Source organism: Sciurus carolinensis, chromosome 2, assembly GCF_902686445.1.
Source record: "Sciurus carolinensis chromosome 2, mSciCar1.2, whole genome shotgun sequence".
NCBI classification, from domain to species: Eukaryota; Metazoa; Chordata; class Mammalia; order Rodentia; family Sciuridae; genus Sciurus; species Sciurus carolinensis.
Genome location: NC_062214.1, coordinates 37,937,696 through 37,958,656, shown reverse-complemented (window position 1 = coordinate 37,958,656; position 20,961 = coordinate 37,937,696). Strand labels below are relative to the sequence as shown.

The 20,961-nt window shown below is 37.1% G+C and overlaps 1 protein-coding gene across 1 annotated transcript in view; it reads right to left on the bottom strand.

Moving 5' to 3' along the window:
• The window catches only part of Sptlc3 (serine palmitoyltransferase long chain base subunit 3), a 158,071-nt gene that overhangs the window by 40,815 nt on the left and 96,295 nt on the right, over window positions 1–20,961 (bottom strand). Inside the window, exons 7-8 of the mRNA XM_047541702.1 lie at window positions 16,274–16,379; window positions 2,767–2,986 (exon numbers count right to left, since the gene is read on the bottom strand). Coding sequence (XP_047397658.1) covers window positions 2,767–2,986; window positions 16,274–16,379 — 326 coding nt within the window. The remainder of the gene's footprint in view (window positions 1–2,766; window positions 2,987–16,273; window positions 16,380–20,961) is intronic.

Here is a 20,961-nt window from a genome sequence, read left to right as displayed (position 1 = left end):
ACCCATTCCACAAAGATTTCTAGAACCTCCTAAACATTGTTATTGGAAATGTCATCCTTCTACAGTAGTATTAACAAGACCATTTAAAGAGATTTCAGACCTGGATGTTTTTATCTTTTTTCAAATCTTTTTCTAGATTTTTGTATTTGCATGATTATTTTCCAATTTAAAGATTTACTAAGAACCCAATAAAATTGAAATTATTTAGAGTTTCAGAAAAATGTCAAGAGTAAGAGTGTGCACTTAACTTTTCATGGTTAATTTTGTGTCCATTGGTTTTAAATCTTAGATATTTTGTAGTTGCCCATGAGATACAGACTACCAAATATCCATAGTTTCAGAAACTTTGAAAATTGTGTTCTAATTATTTAAATAGATGCATAAAAAATATTTTTTCAAATAAAAACTTTACTATTTGCCCAATCCTATGTCCTTTCAATTAAAAAGCATAGTTTAAAACAGACTTAAAATGAAAATTGTTCACAAAATTATATAAAGTTTAGGGAAATAAAATACGTGATTTAAATTGAAACTACATATAATTTAAAATTAACATAATTTAAAAAATATAAAGATACCAAGGAGCATATTCATAAGTTGTATTATTTCATGCGCTGTTAAGATTGGAAGGAAATGAATTTATCTGGATTTATTACAGTCTCACCCAAACTGTTCCAGACAGGTATGTATCTGATTAAAATTTCAGATCATCACACATGCAGTTTCTTAAGTGTCCTCTGCTTACTCTCCAGGTCTCCCAAACTACCTTACATGTTCAAGGTTTGGTATCTTGCTGATTTAGGGCAGTAAATCTCAGTATGTGCTGATGAGCCTCCGCCAAACACTCTCTAATTCCTGCTGCCACCTAGTGGTAAATTCAGAGACTGCAATGTAACATGGAGTAGGAGGAGAAGACTGGGAGGGAAGGGGAGAAGGGTTGTGAAGGAGGCAGGCTGCTGGATCCAAATTTCTACAAAATTAAATTTTTAAAGGGCAAGAATATGAACAAATGTACAAACTTATTCTGCATCCTGATTAATGAAAATAATTTTACAATCGTTCAGTATCTACCCCAAAGGACTAGATGTCATGTAGGCAAGAATATCCCCACTTTTAAATATTCCAACTGACTTCAGGATAAACAATAGTAGAGAATCACAGTGAGCTGGTCCTAATTGTAGCTAATCACAGGTCTTTGTTTAAAGTGGGTATCAAATGAAGACACTCAAAAGAGAAAAATGTGACAATGACCCAATTTGACAGCATTTCAAGGATCTGCTTGCTTCAGTTTATTCAGGTGACTTTGGCTCAGGAAACAGAGTTTCGCTTGGTTAAAAAATTTGTAGCTCAGACTGCTGCTAAAGTAATCACAAAACCACAACCTTGCAAAGCAATGTAATGTGGATAAGGGAGCTCCTAAATTTGAGACCTTCTGATCGCACTGCTCTGACAGGTAGGAAGGGAATATTTAACCTTTCACCAGATTTAGCTGACGTTTGTAAGAGCCTGAGCCTTTCCTATGTTTTTAGCATTACCCTGCTAATTCCCACAGGCTGGTAGAGGAGGATGAAAAACAATGCTTTGAGCCATGAAGAAAGCAGTGCTTATTGAAGAGTAAAAGATGACTAAATTCTGAACATTTTAAAGCATCTGTACATCTCATGGCAGGGCAAGTGGCCAAAATGAAATCTGTTGTTTTAAATCACAGACTTTCAATGACAGAATTGTTTTCTGCTGCTCCTACCAGGAGGCTGAACTTGTGCCTGCTGGTCACCATGGGAAGAGAATTGGGAATTTTGGACAAGCTGTTGATGCTGCCTGCATGCACTACTTTGGGGCCTGTGGTGCCAGCAATGCAAGGTAGAACCAATTCCACTGCCACACACTCTTTTTGGGACAGAGGTAGGTTTATGTGAGATGACCGGCAAGACTTGGAAAATGCTGCATGTAAAGGGCTGACAACTGGCTCCCTGATCCAGGAAGTTTGAATATTTTTTTAATTCTTTTTTTTTTTTATTATTGTAAACAAATGGGATACATGTTGTTTCTCTGTTTGAACATGGAGTAAAGGCATACCATTTGTGTAATCATAAATTTACATAGGATAATGTTGTTTAATTTTCTTATTGTCCTTCTTTTAAAATTTCTTTCAAATATTTATTGTTGCATATTTATAAACTCTTCGGTGATATATGGACACTAGAATAACAGGGCTAGAACTCAATCATCTAATAACATCAAATCAGAACTTTTTACTTTTAGTTATATAGATAAGAAATTAGAGGGTGATAAGATTTGGCTATCACTTATCCAACCACATGGGTAGGATTTATTTTGCAGAGAAAGTGTCTTAAGAGTCTGTTCCCGATCCTGCTATTCTTTTGATTGACACTCTTAAAACCCACGGGGTCAACAACCTCTTTAATATCTGACTTCATTTAAAATTTAGGTTTTAATTTTAGATTGAAATTCATTCTAAAAGACATCTCAGATCCTACCCTGCAGAGTCAGGGTCCTCTTGTACCTTGTGCATACTGCTAGCATTTCTTTTTTATTGTAATGTGATCATTCATCCCAGTTTCCTCTTCATCACTGGAGAATGAGTGCAAGGATGTTCCAGGCCTTGCCTGGCTCTGAGCTGGTTACAGAGATTAAGACGAGGCATGCTGAATTGAATTGAAACTTTCAAAAATTCAGAGAAGCCCTGCTGACGTTGTACCTCAGGATGTTCAGGTTTTAAAAAGACACAAGGAGTCCCTTCCTTACCTTTTTTCCAGCTATATAACCTCCGGAGGCTCCAAAGCTTTTGGTGAATGTGCCCATGTACACATCAACATCATCAGGGTCCATTCCAAAGAATTCTCTGACCCCCCGGCCAGTCGGTCCCACAGCCCCAATACTGTGAGCTTCATCCACGTAGAGGTAGGCCTTGTATTTCTTCTTCAGAGCCACAATCTGGGGCAGATTCACAATGGAACCTTCCATGCTAGGGCAGAAGAAAAATTGCTCAACAAAAGATCTATTAATCTTTCTTCTAATCATCCCAGACAGTTTTTGTTGACATTAGTCAGGGGTGTCAGGGACATATCATTCTTTTCTTCTGAAGGCATATTTTATTTGATAAGATAGCCCTCTAAATCTTGTAAGACTGGTCTGGCATGTCTATGCTACTTGAATAAAATAATTTACACATTCAGTGGATTTGAACCACTTTGAGTTATTATAGTTAATTCCCAAGTCAATAATGAACTCACTTTATTTTTGATCCAATTTATTTGTAAAGTTGATTATTGTAACTAGCCTTACCATTTTGGATTCTAGGTATTGTGCTAGTTATAAATTGCTCTGTGATGACCCACTTTTATCCACCTACTATTGCCTGTTTGACCAGGTCTGTCGACCTAAATTCAGTGCGTGGATTGCCAAAGATTAAAAGAGGGAATTAAAAACACACTAAAGACTCATTTAAGAATTCATGGTATTAATTACAGGATAATAGACAGCCTCTAGGACCTCTCTTCAGTACTTTCTGCAGGTCAAAGTCTTATCGGAAGTTTCTGGTGGTGTCCCTTCTTTCTGTTTCTTTAGGGCAACAGAACGAAGTTGAATAAGCATCAGAATCCCCCGAAAGGTTTAAGACCCAAATTGTTGGGTTTTCGACCCCAGAGTTTCTGACTTAGTAGGTCTAGAGTGGGCTTTGAATGTGCATAATCTCCCAGGAGACACTGGCACTGGTGGGGACAAAACTCTGAAGACAAATACTACAGAGGAATCCTTTAGCTTTAGATCTGTTTTATTTTTCATGGGATTATAAACTGCAAAAACACTTAAATCCTCTAACAAAGGGAAAAATATAATGTCAATCAATAAAGTTAAAATTTACACTTACATGGTGCTGTTTAGAACTCAATGGATTTAAAAGAATTTTGACTTCCATTCATTCTCGGAAAACTGTGGGCTTTGTCTACACTGCCCACAATTTTGATCTCACTGACAGGTGAGTTTCATGAAAACAAACTTAACCTGCCTGCCACACAAAGGAGCTTGTCAAACAAGTCAGCAACCCTTCAATTTGGTTCAAAGACTAAATCAATTCAGTCAAACAGAGTTGAAGAGTTGAACTACTATCCCCTTTATAATTAGTTTATTAGATTAAATTTGGTATATTTAACAAAAATTCAGCTTATGTGTGAAGTTGGTTTACAACAGTCCAGCTGGTTGCATAGTTACCCAGACCAAGCAGTTAGGTTTGGGGAAGAGTATGATGATCCCTGAGTGCAACATATGTTTTTTTGCAAAATTACTTTGGAAGTCTTCTCTTGGGTAAATTTGTGAGTTAATTCCAATATTTCTTTAGATTGCTTGTTGAAGCTGTCTTCATGGAAGGGGAGGCAAGATGGCCATCTGACTGCTTAGGCAGTCAGATGTAAACTTGGGCAACTTATATGATATCCTCTGCCTTGGTGTCTTTCTTTCTTTCTTTCTGTTTTTTTATTTATTTATTTTTTTCCCCACAAGATGACAGATTTAAATTTTTAAAAAATTTTTACAGACTGCATTTTGATTCATTGTACACAAATGGGACACAACCTCTCATTTCTATGGTTGTGCATGATGTAGATTCATACCATTTGGGTAACCATCAACGATGTCTCTCATTCCACCATCTTTCATACCCCCCTTGGTTTCTTCCTATGTAAAATAAGCATGATAATGGAGCCCTCTTCACAGGGTCTTTAGAACATGACTAGAAATCGTGCTCGTAAAGTGCTTGACCCACAACAAGTGCTCAGTGAATTGCTATTGTTCCTGGGAGGAGGAATGTAGGAGGAAGTGGTTGCAATGAGTTCTAACTAGGAAAATAGGGAACTCTTGACAATGCTCTGCATTGAATCTTCTAGGAATGAGGCATGTGGGTGTCATTGTGGGTGTCAAACATAATAAATGGCTTTGGGCCCTTGGAATTCTAGAACTTTCTTCTCATCTTTAAAATGTTATAAGTTGGTAACACAAATATGCTAAAAACCTGACATGCCACAAATAGCCATTCTTTGTTCTGGAACTGGATTTGACAGGGGGCAGTTAATGTTGAACATTGTTTATAGACACTCTCGGCAGCTAATTAACCATCCTTCCACGGGGCTGGTCTAACTGATGTTAGGAGCCTGCCCACCTGGTTTATATTTCTTCCTCTAAGATTAATGACTCTACAGTACTGCTGATTTCTGAAGTTAGTGCTGGGCACACATAGAGTCCTAGGAAGAACTCAGCTTTACACTAAGTTTTCATTTTCTCAATGAGATCATATTTTAATCGAGCCTTTTCTTTTAGTGCGATATTAAATCTGAGGCTTGCAGAAAAAGACAACCTTATTACTATAAATTACTGTAAAAAAAGTACCCAAAACAACAAAGAAGAAAGAACAGCATTTTGTTCTTTCTTTCTGAATGCAAGATTTTATCTTCCTTTTAACTTCAATAGAGGAAAAAACAACTTAAGTATAACTATAGGTAAAGATAACTCCACCCGTTAATTTGAAGTTCTGTGCAGAGACTTGAACTCTTTTTAAACTAGCAAGTCAATGAATAATTTCTTTATATCTTTTCTATTACATAGTATATTAGCTAAGTGACAAGACTCCCTTTTGAAATCTCCCTCTCATCACCTTTCTCTCCACATATAAACCATGTCATCCACTGACAGGATTGGAAATTAAAGCATTGGTTGGCCAATTTGCATATGGAAAAATCACCTTGGTGGTTCCAAATCATAACCAAAGGTGTGTGTGTGTGTGTGTGTGTGTGTGTGTGTGTGTGTGTGTGAGAGAGAGAGAGAGAGGATTAAAAATAACTACTCTTTTGTTATTCTTTACCTTTATGTGCTTAAATCATAGAGATAAAGAATAGAGTTTACCACTGAAATTCTCAATCCTTAAATTTATACTGTTTTGGGGAGCCAAATGGATTACTTAGTCTATTCTTAAACTAGATGGCATTCTGAGACTTCAGCATAAATTTATATGTGCATTCTTTTTGGGGGGGAAGGGCTGGATATTTTTGATTCCTCTCATTTTTGAAGTTTGGGCTCCACTTATGTTTCAGATTATTTGGGATACCTTTCTTATCTAGTATGTTTTGAATAATTTTGAGATTTCAGAACCCCCATGAGTTGATAAGAAATCTAGACTTCTCAGAGACATAAAAACTACAAAAATATGATCTTAAAACAACAGTAAAATACAGATAAGAACACTAAAATGATATTATTGTATTATAGTATTTACACAGATTTATGGAAATCATAGATTTATGGAATCTGTAGGCTTCAATTTCAATCTCCCCATTGTACGGATAAAGAGAATGAAGCCTAGATAGAATAATTATAAAGGTTGAAATGCATGTCCTTGAGTTTCCGTGTTTACTTCCTTGGATGTGGACAGATGGGCTGACCCTGCTGTTTCTATGGAGTCTTTGTCCTACTGAGGTCATCTGGGTTTAATCCCAGCTATGCTTCATCTCATTTATCTGTCCTGGGGCAAGTTATCTAGATTTCTGAGCCTTAGTGTCCTCATCTTCACAATAACTTCAGGGGTACTGAGAGGATTATTCAAGATTGCATGTATGAAATATTAAGCAAGGAGCAGACACATAGTCAATGTGATTACGTCCTCTGACATTTGTTTTCTGGGTGAATAAAGAGTAAACAGCCTTGCAATATATGTTGCAACTTCCTCAATTGTAAGCCAATATCATGAAGAAGACAACCACTCTTTGTCATGGCCTTTCTATGGGCCAGGCCTCTTCCAAAAACCAGCTTATATGATCTCAGTTAATACTTGCAAAATTGTCCTTTTGACGGTACATAGTCAAAGGCAGCATCATCGGAATTTGAACACAGGTCCCAGGCCTTCCTACAAATCCTGACTTCTCTATATTATACATAAAAATAAAATAACACCTATGGTTGATGACATTAACAATAATTACTATAATGTAATAATAATAATAATGGTTGTTAATATTATTACTTTTGTGGAGTTTTCTGACTTTTTAGTCTTGGTACCTAGTCTTTTTAAATCTTGATACCCATCAGGAACTTTCTGATTTGGCTGACTACTCTTTTTTGAAAAATATATGATATGTGAGCTCTTTGTGGTGGGGGTACTTTGTCCATGTTGACAGACCATAAGCAGGAGAAAAAGATATATCCTAGAAGTTAAAATTTGAAGGAGGCTTTGAGAAGGTATTACCTAGATCTGTGTTGATAATATACCTCTCAAAAGTGGAAGCACAGTTGTGAACTATTGATTTTACATTTATAACTGGAAAATCCTATGAATGCCATATTTTGGTGATAGCTGAAAATTAGAACCCCTGTATGAAGACTTTCCCATTGAGATTTATTCAAGAACTCTCCTTAGGCTAACCTTATTTTACAGATGAGGAAACAGGTTCCATGTGGTATTGGCATTTTCTAAGAGGTACCCTGATTCCTGTCTATGAACAAGTGGAGACTTCACTCTGCATAAATGCCAGATTGATTGAGATGCTATGATAAATTGCCTCCAACAATTGTAGCCTGCAAGTGTTCCTATCCTTGTGTACACAAGTTGATGCTCTCATCAAGAGGCGAGGTCTAGGACCCAGTCCAGTGCCCAAGTGCAACTCCAGCGCTACCCCAGCCCAGTGCCCCTCGTGGTCTCTAGTGCCTGCACTGCAGCTGACCATCTACCAATAGGTGGGGCTGCCTCTGCCTGCTATCATGGATTATTCCTGACCTGGAAGCCACCATCCCTAGTCAGGCAGCTCCCTTCTTGGGACACTACACTATTAAGTACCTCTCAGGCATCAGGCTACTGAAGACTAGGAGGTTTGAATAGTACAGTATAGTTTTATTGTAGAATTTTTTATTAGTAGTATTATTACAATTATTCCTATTATATCTACTATTATTCCTACTTTTCTTTTTTCTTTACTATTTTTCTCACTCTTTCTATTTTCCTCTTATCTATCTCTTTCCTTGGAGACTATTTCTCCCTTTCCTCATGCTAAAAACCAATTTCTTTTAGTTCCACTTTCACTATTCCTATGATGTAGTACCTCTATATACTCATTCTTATCTCATTAACATTACATCCTACACCGCTCCCCATCCTCTTTGTCCACCATTAGAAATTGTGGTTGTTATTGTAAACTTATTGTTTATACTATAGATAATAATCAATCTCATCATTGCTGTTTATTAAGACAATACTGTTAATATCTTAATAGGGACTATTTGGGTTACAGATGCATATTGTTTGTTTTATGTGTGTGCTGCTAATATTGATTGCCCACTTTAAGGCAAGGTATTGGAAACCTGCTGGGTCACTACACTGCAATACCTCCGATTTGCACTGCTAAAGGGAAAGATACACGAACAACATGAATAAACAAGGGAAGAAAGTGTCCCAAACAAACCTAGATGCTTTATCAATAGAATACTATGACAGCATGGTAGAAGAAATGTCGGAAAGGGAGTTCAGAATGTACATAATTAAAATGATCCAAGAAGCAAAGGATGAGATAAGAGAGCAAATGCAGGCAATGAATGATTCCACCAATAGATCATTTCAATAAAGAGATAGAGATTCTGAAAAAAACCAAACAGAAATCCTTGAAATGAAGGAAGCAATAAACCAAATTAAAAATTCAATAGAAATCATCACCAACAGAATAGATCGCTTGGAAGACAGAACCTCAGACAATGAAGACAAAATATTTAATCTTGAAAACATAGTTGACCAAACAGAAAAGATGGTAAGAAATCAAGAACAGAACCTCCAAGAATTATGGGATATCATGAAAAGACCAAATTTAAGAATTATTGGGATTGAGGAAGGCCAGAGATATAAACCAAAGGAATGAATAATCTATTCAATGAAATAATATCAGAAAATTCCCCAAATCTGAAGAATGAAATGGAAAATCAAATACGAGAGGCTTACAGGACACCAAATGTACAAAATTATAACAGATCCACACCAAGGCACATTATAATGAAAATGCCTAACATCCAAAATAAAGATTGAATTTTAAAGGCTGTGAGAGAAAAGCATCAAATTACATATAGGGGGAAACCAATATGGATATCTGCAGACTTCTCAGCCCAGACACTAAAAGCTAGAAGGGCCTGGAACAACATTTCTCAAGTTCTGAAAGAAAATGGATGCCAACCAAAAATCTTATACTCAGAAAAACTTACCTTCAGATTTGCCAATAAAATAAAATCCTTCTATGATAAACAAAAGCTAAAAGAACTTACAAATAGAAAGCCTGCACTACAGAACATTCTCAGCAAAATATTGCAAGAGGAAGAAATGAAAAACAACAATGTAAGTCAGCAAAGGGAGGAACTTATTTTTATAAGCCAACATGACTGGGAATACAAGTCATATCTCAATAATAACCCTGAACATTAATGGCCTAAATTCATCAATCAAAAGACATAGACCGGCAGATTGGATTAAAAACAAAGACCCAACAATATGCTGCATTCAAGAGACTCATTTCATAGAAAAAGATACCCACAGACTAAAGGTGAAAGGATGGGGGAAAAAACATATCACGCACACGGACTCAGTAAAAAAGCAGGGATTTCCATCCTCATGTCAGATAATGTGGACTTCAAGCCAAAGTTAGTCAGAAGGGATAAAGAAGGGCATTTCATACTGCTTAAGGGAAGCATAAATCAGCAAGACATAACAATCATAAATATTTATTCCACAAACAATGGAACAATTCCAGGAACCAAATAGAAAACAATACAATAATGCTAGGTGACTTTAAGACACCTCTCTCACCATTGGACAGATCTTCCAAACAAAAATTGAAAAAAGAAACCATAGAACTCAATAAGACAATCAATAATTTAGACCTAACAGACATATATAGAATATTCCATCCATCAACAAGTGAATACACTTTCTTCTCAGTAGCACATGGATCCTTCTCTAAGATATATCATATTTATACCACAAAGCTACTCTTAGCAAATACAAGAAGATAGAGATACTACCTTGAATTCTATCAGATCATAATGGAATGAAATTAGAAATCAATGATAAAATAAAAAACAGAAACTACTCTAACACCTGGAGACTAAATAATACCCTATGGAATGATGCATGGATAACAGAATGCTTCAGGAGGGAGATAAAAAAATTCTTACAGGTAAATGAGAACAATGATACAACATATCAAAATCTCTGGGATGCTGTGAAAGCAGTAGTAAGAAAATTCATTGCATGGAGCACATTCAATATAAGAAGAAAAAGTCAACAAATAAACGACCTAACATTACAACTCAAAGCCCAAGTAGAAGAAGAATGGATTGACACCAAAAGTAGTAGAAGACAGGAAACAATTAAAATCAGAGCTGAAATCAATGAAATTGAAATAAGAGAAACAATTCAAAAAATTGACAAAACAAAAAAGTTTGTTCTTTGAAAAAATAAGCAAAATTGATAAACCTGAAACACTAATGAAGAGAAGGAGATAAAAAACTCAAATTACTAAAATTTGTGATGAAAAAGGAAATACCAGGACAGACACTATTGAAATACAAAACATAATTAGAAGGTATTTTGAAAATCTATACTCCAAACAAATAGAAAATCTCAAAGACATCAAAGTTTTCTGGAGACATATGATCTGCCCAAACTGAATCCAGAGAACACACACAATTTAAACAGATCAATTTCAAGTAATGAAATAGAAGAAGCCATCAAAAGCCTACCAACCAAGAAAAGTCTGGGATCAGGTGGATTCTCAGCTGAGTTCTACAAGACCTTCAAAGAAGAACTCATTCCAATACTCCTCATGAATGGAAAAGGAACCCTTCCAAACTTATTCTGTGATGCTAGTATCACCCTGATAGCAAAACCAGACAAAGACACATAGAGGAAAGAAAATCAGACCAAAATCCCTAATGAACATAGATGCAAAAGTTCTTAACAAAATTTTAGCAAATCACATACAAAAACATATTAAAAAGATGGTGCACCATGATCAAGTGGGTTTCATCCCAGGGATGCAAGGCTGGTTCAACATCCAGAAGTCAATAAATGTAATGCATCACATCAACAAACTTAAAGTTAAGGATCATATGATTATTTCAATAGATGCAGAAAAGCATTTGATAAGATACAGCATCCCTTCATGCTCAAAACACTAGAAAAAATAGGGATAGTAGAAACATAGCTCAACATTGTAAAGGCTTTGTATGCTGTGCACATGGCCAACATCATTCTAAATGGAGAGAAACTGAAAGCATTCCCCCTAAAAACTGGAAGGACAGGGATGTCCTGTTTTACCTCTTCTATTCAACCTTGTCCTTGAAACTTCAGCCAGAGCAATTAGACAGACCATAGAAATTAAACGATACAAATAGGAAAAGAAGAACTCAAACTATCACTATTTGCCAATGACATGATTCTATATTTACAGGATCCAAAAAATTCTACCAGAAAACTTCTAGAATTCATAAATGAATTCAGCAAAGTAGTAGGATATGAAATCAATGCTTGTAAATCTAATGCATTTTTATTCATAAGTGATGAATCCTTTGAAAGAGAAATTTGGAAAACTACATCATTCACAATAGGCTCAAAAAAAAAAAAACCTAGGGAATCAATTTAACAAGAGGTGAAAGACCTCTATGAGAACTACAGAACTCTAAGGAAAGAAATTAAAGAAAACCTTAGAAGATGGAAATATCCCTCATGTGTTTGGATAGGCAGAATTAATAATGTCAAATGGTCATACTACCAGAAGCACTGTACAGATTCAATGCAATTCCAGTTAAAATCCTAATGATGTACTTCATAGAAATAGAGAAAGCAATCATGAAATTCATTTGGAAGAACAAGAGACCCAGACTAGCTAAAGTAATCATTAGCAGGAAGAGTGAAGCAGGTGGTATCACAATACCAGACCTTCAACTATATTACAGAGCAATAATAACAAAAATGGCATGGTATTGGCACCAAAATAGGTAGTTCAATGGTACAGAATAAAGGACACAGACACAAACCCACATAATACAGTTATCTTACACTAGACAAAGGTGCCAAAAATATACAATGGAGAAAAGATAGCATCTTCAACAAATAGTGCTGGGAAAACTGGAAATCCATATGCAGTAAAATGAAATTAAACCCCTATCTTTCACCCTGCACAAAACTCAACTCAAAATGAATCAAGGACCTAGGAATTAGACCACAGGCCCTGCATGTAATAGAGGAAAAAGTAGGTCCAAATCTTCATCATGTTGACTTAGGACCAGATGTCCTTAACATGACTCCAAAAGCACAAGAAATAAAAGCAAGAATCAATAACTGAGATAGATTTAAACTAAAAAACTTTTTTTTCAGCAAAGGAAACAATCAACAATGTGACGAGAAAGCCTACAGAGTGGGAGAAAATCTTTGTCACACACACTTCAGATAGAGCACTAATCTCCAGAATCTATAAAGAACTCAAAAAACTTTACACCAAGAATACAAATAACACAATCAATAAATGGAAATGAGCAGACAGAAGAAGATGAAGCACAGAAGAATGAGCACAGAAGAAGATCTACAAGCAGTCAACAGATATATGAAAAATTGTTCAACATCTCTAGTAATAAGAGAAATGCAAATCAAAACTACCCTAAGATTCCATCTCACCCCAATTAGAATGTCTATTATCAAGAATACAAGCAACAATAAGGTTGGCATGGATGTGGGGAAAAAGGTACACTGATACATTGCTGGTGGGATTGCAAATTGTGCAGTTACTCTGGAAAGCAGTAAGGAGATTACTTAGAAAATTTGGACTGGAACCACCATTTGACCCAGCTATCCCACTCTTTGGCCTATACCCAAAGGACTTGAAATCAGCATACTACAGTGATGCAGCTACATCAATAGTTATAGCTGTTTAATTCACAATAGCTAGATTGTGGAACCAACCTAGATGTCCTTCAATAGATGAATGAATAAAGAAACTGTGGTATATATACCCAATGAATATTCAACCATAAAGAATAATAAAATTATGGCATTTGCAGGTAAATGTATGGAGTTGGAGAATATCATGCTAAGTGAAATAAGCCAATCCCAAAGAACCAAAGGACGAATGATTTCTCTGATAAGTGGATGATGATACATAATGGGTGGGGGAGGCAAGAATGTAGGAAAGATGGGTTGTATAGAGGAAAAAAAGGGGTGTGGAGGAAGTGGGGGGATGGAAAGATAATAGAGTGAGACAAACATCATTACCCTATGTACATGTATGATTACACAAATGGTGTGACTCTACTGAGTGTACAACCAGAGAAATGAAAGTTGTACCCCATTTATGTACAATGAGTCAAAAAAAAAAAAAAAAAGACACACAACTAATACAATAAGAGGCAAGGTCTATTTCACCTTGGAATCTGGGATGGCCGTGTGTGATGTGATTTGACACAAGTTCAGGGACAATCCCTTAACATGATGGCAGCTTCTGATTTTGCTCTTTTGGAAGCCAGTTGTGTTTTAAGGAAGTTCTGGCTCAATAGTCAAATGGAAAAAGAATACATGCAGAAAAAATCGCATGAAAGAGAATAAGGCTCCCAAGTCAACAGCCGATACCAAGGGTTAGATGTGTAAATGAGATCATTTTGGATGTTCAAGTCCTAGCCGAACTCTCAGTTGAATGCAATCCCAGGAAGAAAACACTTGAAGCAGAAGTTCTGCCCACTTGGTTCAGATGACCCACAGTAGAATGGAGAATAACAAATCACTGCTGTGTAAACCATCATGCTTTGGGATGATTTGTTACATAGCAATGGATAACTGAGAAGTTATTATTGCTGATGTCATCAGTGATCTAAATTATAGGTTGATGACACATTGGCTTGGAGCCAGAAGTCCACACCTGGATTGCCTGCCTTTCTGATATGATAGGACACAGGCCCACATAGCCATTAACAAGTTCTTCAACTGGAATGATTTCTCTGTGTAACTGATGACAATATTTGACACTAAAATGTTGTTGTTCCTCTTAGTTTCAGCCATGGCTAAAGTGCTTGAAACTTAATTTTCCTTCAGTGGAGTCAAGTTCTGTTTATTTGTAATTGATTTCATTTACTCTGGTTAAAGGAGAAGCCTAGTGTGCTTTTCCTTAGCCAATATGTATTCCCACTAGTCCAAGTCTGAATGACAGGTGTTTAGATAAGGGCTGTCTGCTTCCTTCTGAGGCTGCCAGCTGGCACAAATCACACAAGGAGAAACATCTCTACTTGAGTTATGACACAGAGTAAATGCAAGATTGCTTCTTAAAATTAGCAAGTTTAGGACCAGTGAAGAGTTGATTATTCTAGAGCAGCATTTCTCAACGTTGGCATTATTGCCATTTTGAGCTAGATAATTCTTTGTTGTGAGGGAAGATGTCTTGTGCATTGCAAAATGCTTAGCAGCTACCCTAGCCTCTCCCCACTAGAGAACAGTGGCATCCTATTGCAATGGAAGCAACTGAAAATTGCTAAAAGTGCCTGCACTGGGGACAGGGGCAAAATCATCCTAGTTGAGGACCACTAGTTTAGCATCTGTATTAGTGCCACACTGCTGGGGCTGACCTTAGGAGGTAATGTTAGGTGATGCAGGAAGTGGGCTATGAGAAATTTAAAATGCCACCTTTGCCACAGTAGCACAGGGAATATCCAGAAGAGCAGTACATTGGGTAGCAAGTACTAGAGTTAGTTTAAAAAAAATAGACATATACCATGTTCACCATTATTATTTTAAATCTGGGAGAATTTGCTTCTTATTTCCAAAAGGGATGGTGGTATATTTCTTCAGTTATTTGTTACTCAGTTAGATGGTTTGAATCTGAGGTGTGTCCCCAAAGCTCCGTGGTAATGCAGGAATCTTCAGAGGTGAAATGATTATATTATGAGAGTTGTAAACTAAACAGTCCATCCTGGTTCGAATGGATTAACCTGGTGGGTAACTGTTGGCGGGTAGGGCATGCTTAGAAGAGGTGGCTCACTGGGGTTGTATCCTGGTAGGGTTTGTCTTTCCTGCAGCCCCTTCCCTTCTCTCTCTGCTTTCTGGCCAACTTGAGGTGAGTAGCTCTCCTCTGTCACTGCCTTTCTCCATGATGGTTCATCTCAACTTAGGCCCAAAGCAATGGGGTTGGCCAACCATGAACTGAGCCACTGAAACTGTGAGCCCCAAATAAATTATTCTCTTCTAAGTTGGTATTGTCAGATATTTTGGTCATAGCAACATGAAGCTGACTAACACATTAGTTATGTAAGAGAAACAACGTGCACTCAGGGAATGATCATACTAGCCAGCTGAATGTAACATTGCTTTTGTTTTTAAGTCTCCCTTGCAGCCACACTCCTCCTGGTTGGAAGGTTAAACAGCTCTTCTTTTTTTAAATATTTTTCACTTCTCTATCATTGTCTCACAGGAAATTTCTCCCTTGCATACTCTAACATTAGGATTGTTTGGGACTTGATTTAGGTAGGAATGGGTATTCTGAGATAATATTTCCCTGATCTGTGGACTAGGAAACCCAACAGCAAAAAATACTTGGATACAATTTTCATTTTAGCAGCGATAATTGGTTGAGGTAGAGAATGAAGCAATTTAAATGACAACCTGCAATATAAAAATACAGCTATGAATAGCTGAGCATTTGCTCAGGTTAAAAGGGGGTGGAAAAACTTGATCCTGAACATATATTCAAATGTTAAGATCATCACACTACCATCCTCCCTCCCTCAACTCTGGAGAAAGCCCTTTGTATTCTGATGCCAACCACTGAACTTGAAGTTAGCCAAGCTCAGCAAACAGCTGTGGTTGAATGTACTATCTAGTTAGCAGTATTGGGGACACCCATTAAAACATCTATTACAGAGTAAAGGCAAGGAACATTCTGATGTTGAGTGGTTCAGTCACATGCCTGAAACCCCAGGGCAGGCAAAGGTAGTGGAAAGAATCAACACAAAGTAATTATGAGAACACTTCTGAGGAAGGCTTCAGAAGCATGTGAACCTCCAAGGTGTTCCACCATATGTAATAAGTCATCAAAAATATGGGAGACCCAAGGACTGACAACTCCCATAAATAACCCTGTCTTAGTTTCTTTCATACTATCCATACCTAATTTGTTTCTTCATTAACCTAGGAAAGGTCAGTTTTTCCCCATTGATCATCTTGCTGTGGATGTTAAAATGCTTGTGGTTATTAACATACCTGTAGATGCCCTCTACCAGGATGAGAATCTTTTTCCAAGCTCTGCGGGTTCGAGGCTGACCATAGATGATAGCATCTCTCAGGAGCTTCTCTAGGTCTTGTATATCTTTACATAATCGAGAGAGAGAGAGAGAAAGAGAGAGAGAGAGAGAGAGAGAGAGAGAGAGAGAGAGAAAGAAATTGAGTCATGAGAAGGTTTTTTTTTTTTTCTCCCCCATTTTCTCTCTCGAGAAGGTGTCAGATAATTGAGGTTCACACTCAGACTTGAACTTTCAGAGAACTAAGTTGAAATTAGAGAATGCCGGGGAAGAGAGAACACTCTATTTCCTAGTTTCCTAGTAAAACTTATCTCTCTTGAGATGAATAGCTGGATTTGTATGAGTAGGCAGAGTCAACCTCCACCAGAGAAGCATGATTTCCAAGGCTCTTACCAGTTTCTTTTCTGCTACCTTAGAGAGCTTGAAATTCTACATTTAATGCATCTTTTGAGCTAAAGCTTTGTTGCCAGGTTAAAATGACCTTTGAGAGATATACATGACTATCACTCAGCTATTGTTCAGACAAGTATGTTAGGGTTTAGCTAAGTTTTCATGGTGTGGCAGCTTAGCTGGTGGGGAATCTCACTTCCTATGTTGTGGGGCTTGTTTCCTTTTTATTTACAGACAGCATTCACTGCATTGCTTAGGGCCTCTCTAAGTTGCTGAGGCTGGCTTGAACTCAGGCTCCTCCTGCCTCAGCCTCCTGAGCCCCTGGGATTACAAGTGTACACCACCACTCCTGGCAAGGCTCGATGTTTGACATCTTCCTATCTTATTTCAAAATTATAAGGTGGTAGGACAATTATTCCTCCTTTGTAAAATATTTGCAAGGTCTGCAATTTGATGTAGATGGTTGACCTTGGGTTGAGAAATCATGTGGATGATCTTGCCTATCAAATTAGCTGTTTGGTATGTGTGTGTGTGTTTGAATCATCAAGTCATTTGAGCAAAGTGCATTCAAATAAATGTGCCTTCATCCAAATAGGAGAAGGCTTGGATAAATCAGAATTTTCTGGCTCAGTTTCAGAACCTCTGTGCAAAGAGACCCCTGGTTTCTTTGTGTCTCACAACCTGTCCCCAGCACCCACCCACTACAGTGGATCTTGGGCCCTGACATTCAGAAAAAGTATGTGACATGTGACTAGGAGCATTATGTTCTAGAAAGTTCTCTTGGAAATCCAAGACTTAGCTATAACACACTCTTTGACATCCTTTGATCTGCTTAAGAAAACTTAGTGTACTTTATGAAGAAATGATGGAAGAGTTCTTTATTAAAGTAAATAAGGTCTTACATATTAGTGATAAACCCCCTTTTAGTGTTTCATCAATCATATTTAGCATCATATGTGAATCATCAGATACAAAATGTCATTTTTCTTCTTTAATAATTATCCAGAGGCTAACTTTTTGGGTTATACATCAGTTTAGTTATGGAATTGATCAGTAGTAATGATAACATGGGATCTGTGAAAAAAGAAATGGAAGAGATGGCAGATTTTCATTTTATTTCATGCCATTTTTTTTCTTTTTATCTGCAAAACAAGCCTAATGATATCCCTGACATTAGCATTGTTTCCTATTCATAAAGTACTTCTATTGCCAAATATATGGGGCTTTTATGATTATAGACTTTTTCCTGGCCAATCCTGTTCTATTTGACATGTGAATGGCATTGTGTTCTCTTCTCTGGTGTTTGGACACCATTTTTCATTGGTTTCTTTTTTTTTTTTTCTTTTTTTTCTTTTTTAAAAAATGGCTTTATTGAGGAGGTGTAAGTGAGATACAAGTAAAGTGCATGATTTGATAAGTTTTGGCATTTGTAGCAGTCTTTAATGTTTAATGTTTAATAATAGTCTGTTGCTTGAATGTGTCATATCTATTCATCTATCCCTCTATTGGTAGATGTCAAAATTGCTTCCATTTTTTTGCTAATACCCCCCCCTCCCAAATAAAATAAAATAAAACCAACTGCATCCCAACTCCCCTACATTTTCCCTGCACATTTGCCCTTCTACATCGAGGTTTTTCTTCTGTGAGGTGGAATATTAGCTGTAGGATTTTTGATCAAATAAATGCTCATTTTACATATTAATCAGTCTATCAGATTAGTTTCCCACTGCACAGACCTCCTTATTATGAACAGGATGTGTTCCTCACTTTGCTCTCTTTAAGGCAGAACCGTGCATTCAAACCACATTGAGCCAGCAAGCTGTGATTCTTGTTTCCTATTTGCTTCATATCAATTTTTCATTGAGTTCTTCTTTGGTTTCTGTTATCTCTTTTCCCACTATTTCTAGTGTCCCTTGTGGGAGCCATTTTCTCTTTCTACCAGTGTTCTTTTTGATGTTCACCTCTTATCCTTTTCTCTACTTTGTCATTTATTTGCCAGTGGTCTTCACCCTCAGTGTGAACAGGAAACATCATCTAGGGAGCTGGTTAGCGTGCAGACTCCTGATGTTTCTACTGAGAGATTGCCTTGGTGTGAGATGGGGCCCAGAAGTTTGCATGGGATTCTTAGGGCTCCTGGATAACTCCAAGCTGGATCTCTGTTTTGGGTTAGAAAATGTTTTTCCAACCTTCCAATTCTTTAGACAAATCCATGGGTACCTCAAACCCAACATTTCCAAGATGGAACTTGTGACAGATTGCATTATGAGACCCATTTCCCATTCTTCCTTCATTTGAGTCTTTTATTAGATGACTTTGCTGTTTTTCCTACTAAAAAGGTAGACAACATTTCTCTGCCTCTTGTCTAGGGTTTAGTCAAGTGACTTTCTTGGGCTAATTAAGTATAAAGAGGAAACAGCTTGCTAGTTCATGCAACTGCAGGCTGAAAAAGACCTTACATATTTTTACTCTTTCTTTTTATTTCTGCTAGTATCATGAAAAGAACATCCCCAGTCTAGTCCACTGGTCCCAGTAAAGATAAGAGACAGGTAGGACATAGTTATCCCAGTCCTCCTGCAGCCTCAAGTGAGAAATAAGTGCTGATTGTTGTGTGCCACTGAGTTATCTGTTATAATAACAGGCACCTAATACAATCTCACAAGGCTCTTCCTAATTTAGCCTCTGCATATTTTTTTGACATAGTTTCTCAGTGTTCTCCAACACAGCCTCCAAACTCTCCTATATGCTTCTTTTCCTGTAGTCTGTTTGAAGAGTTCCCACTCATCATTCAAACTTCAACTCAAACTTTCCTGGTCAATAATGGGGCTTCCTCCTTGGTGTCCCTCATGGCTCATCTATTCTTCTTTTAAGCACTTGTCACAAGCCTCATTGTTGATTTTTATATTTCTCCTCCATGGAAGGCAGGGACCTTCTTTTCTCTATCTTTCCAGTCAAAGTCCAAGTGCAAATATTAGGGATACATCAATACTGGGTTATTGGATCAATTCTCTTTTCATAAAAGGAAAGACCACTTTTAGATATAAGTAAGAATTATTAGAAAGGATAATTGCCCACTGTCTACGACATTTCTTTAACCAACCAGGCTTTTTTTGTTTCAAAGGTAGGCAGGTGTTTTCGGGAGCATGTTTTATCATTGACCACTAGATGGCAGCCAAGGAAACAAAAAGTAGCTCAAATTTTCAAGGGACATCTACCTTCGCTTGTGTTATTTTCACTTATGCTGTAGACTGAGTGTCTAAAATGTTGAAAGAACCCATATAATTGGAGGAACTTGTCTCCCTTTTCTCCATCTACCCCAGGATATTAGCCTCTGAATGGACAAAGAGATGATCAATACAAGTATTCCTACTTAAGGGATGTTTTTCCTTTCTGAACTTGAAATTTGGAAGTTTTGTATAGAAATGAAACAAATGAACTACAGTAGCAGTCACTTTATTTGTTTTGTTTTTTTGCGGTACTGGGGATCGAACTCAGGGCCTTGTGAGGTAAGCACTCTACCAGCTGAGCTATCTCCCCAGCCCAGTAGCAATTACTTTAAAATGGATATTCTAAGACTTGGAAAAAATCTGTAAATCTAGAGGCTTTTTTTTTTTTTTTTTTTCATCGAAAAGGTCACATATACTTTTGTATAGGACTGATTCTAAAATGAATGCCACTAGTCCTAAAGAGAAGTTTCTCTCCATTCTTTTAATAACAAGTGGAACATGAAAACAAGCCATTAAGTGACATGATACATTTTATGCATTTTTCCAATAAAACCAAAAAGAATTTTGCCTCCAAAACTGTGACTTGAAATTTTTCACTTGAATGGCAAGTTCCATGGAAAGAGGCTTTTGGTGAACTTCACAAAACCCCAGTGTCCACATACTGTGTTCTCTGAGTAGAGAGAAAAAAAAAAAATCAGTGTTTTTTTTTTTTTTTTTTTTTTTTTTCCCCCCTCTTGGTTTTCCCCTGGGAGGGACAAACTCACTGACCTAGAATTACAGAAGTTGGACAGGGAAAGGGATGACTTCACTCAGCCTGAGTTCTGTACCCACGTTAGCCTTGCTTGGGCAGTTTCCTCTCTGGTTCTGCAGGTCTTGCTCTGCAAGTCTCTGTGTGTCAGTTGCAAACCTGTAGGATTCAGGGGATTGTGATTTTTGTTCTGTAGACCTCGTGGGATTGTACTGTTTCAGCAAGCCACATGCTAACATCTGCAGGGGATTTTTAAATAGTAATACTTATTACTTCCCTTTTGCTGGC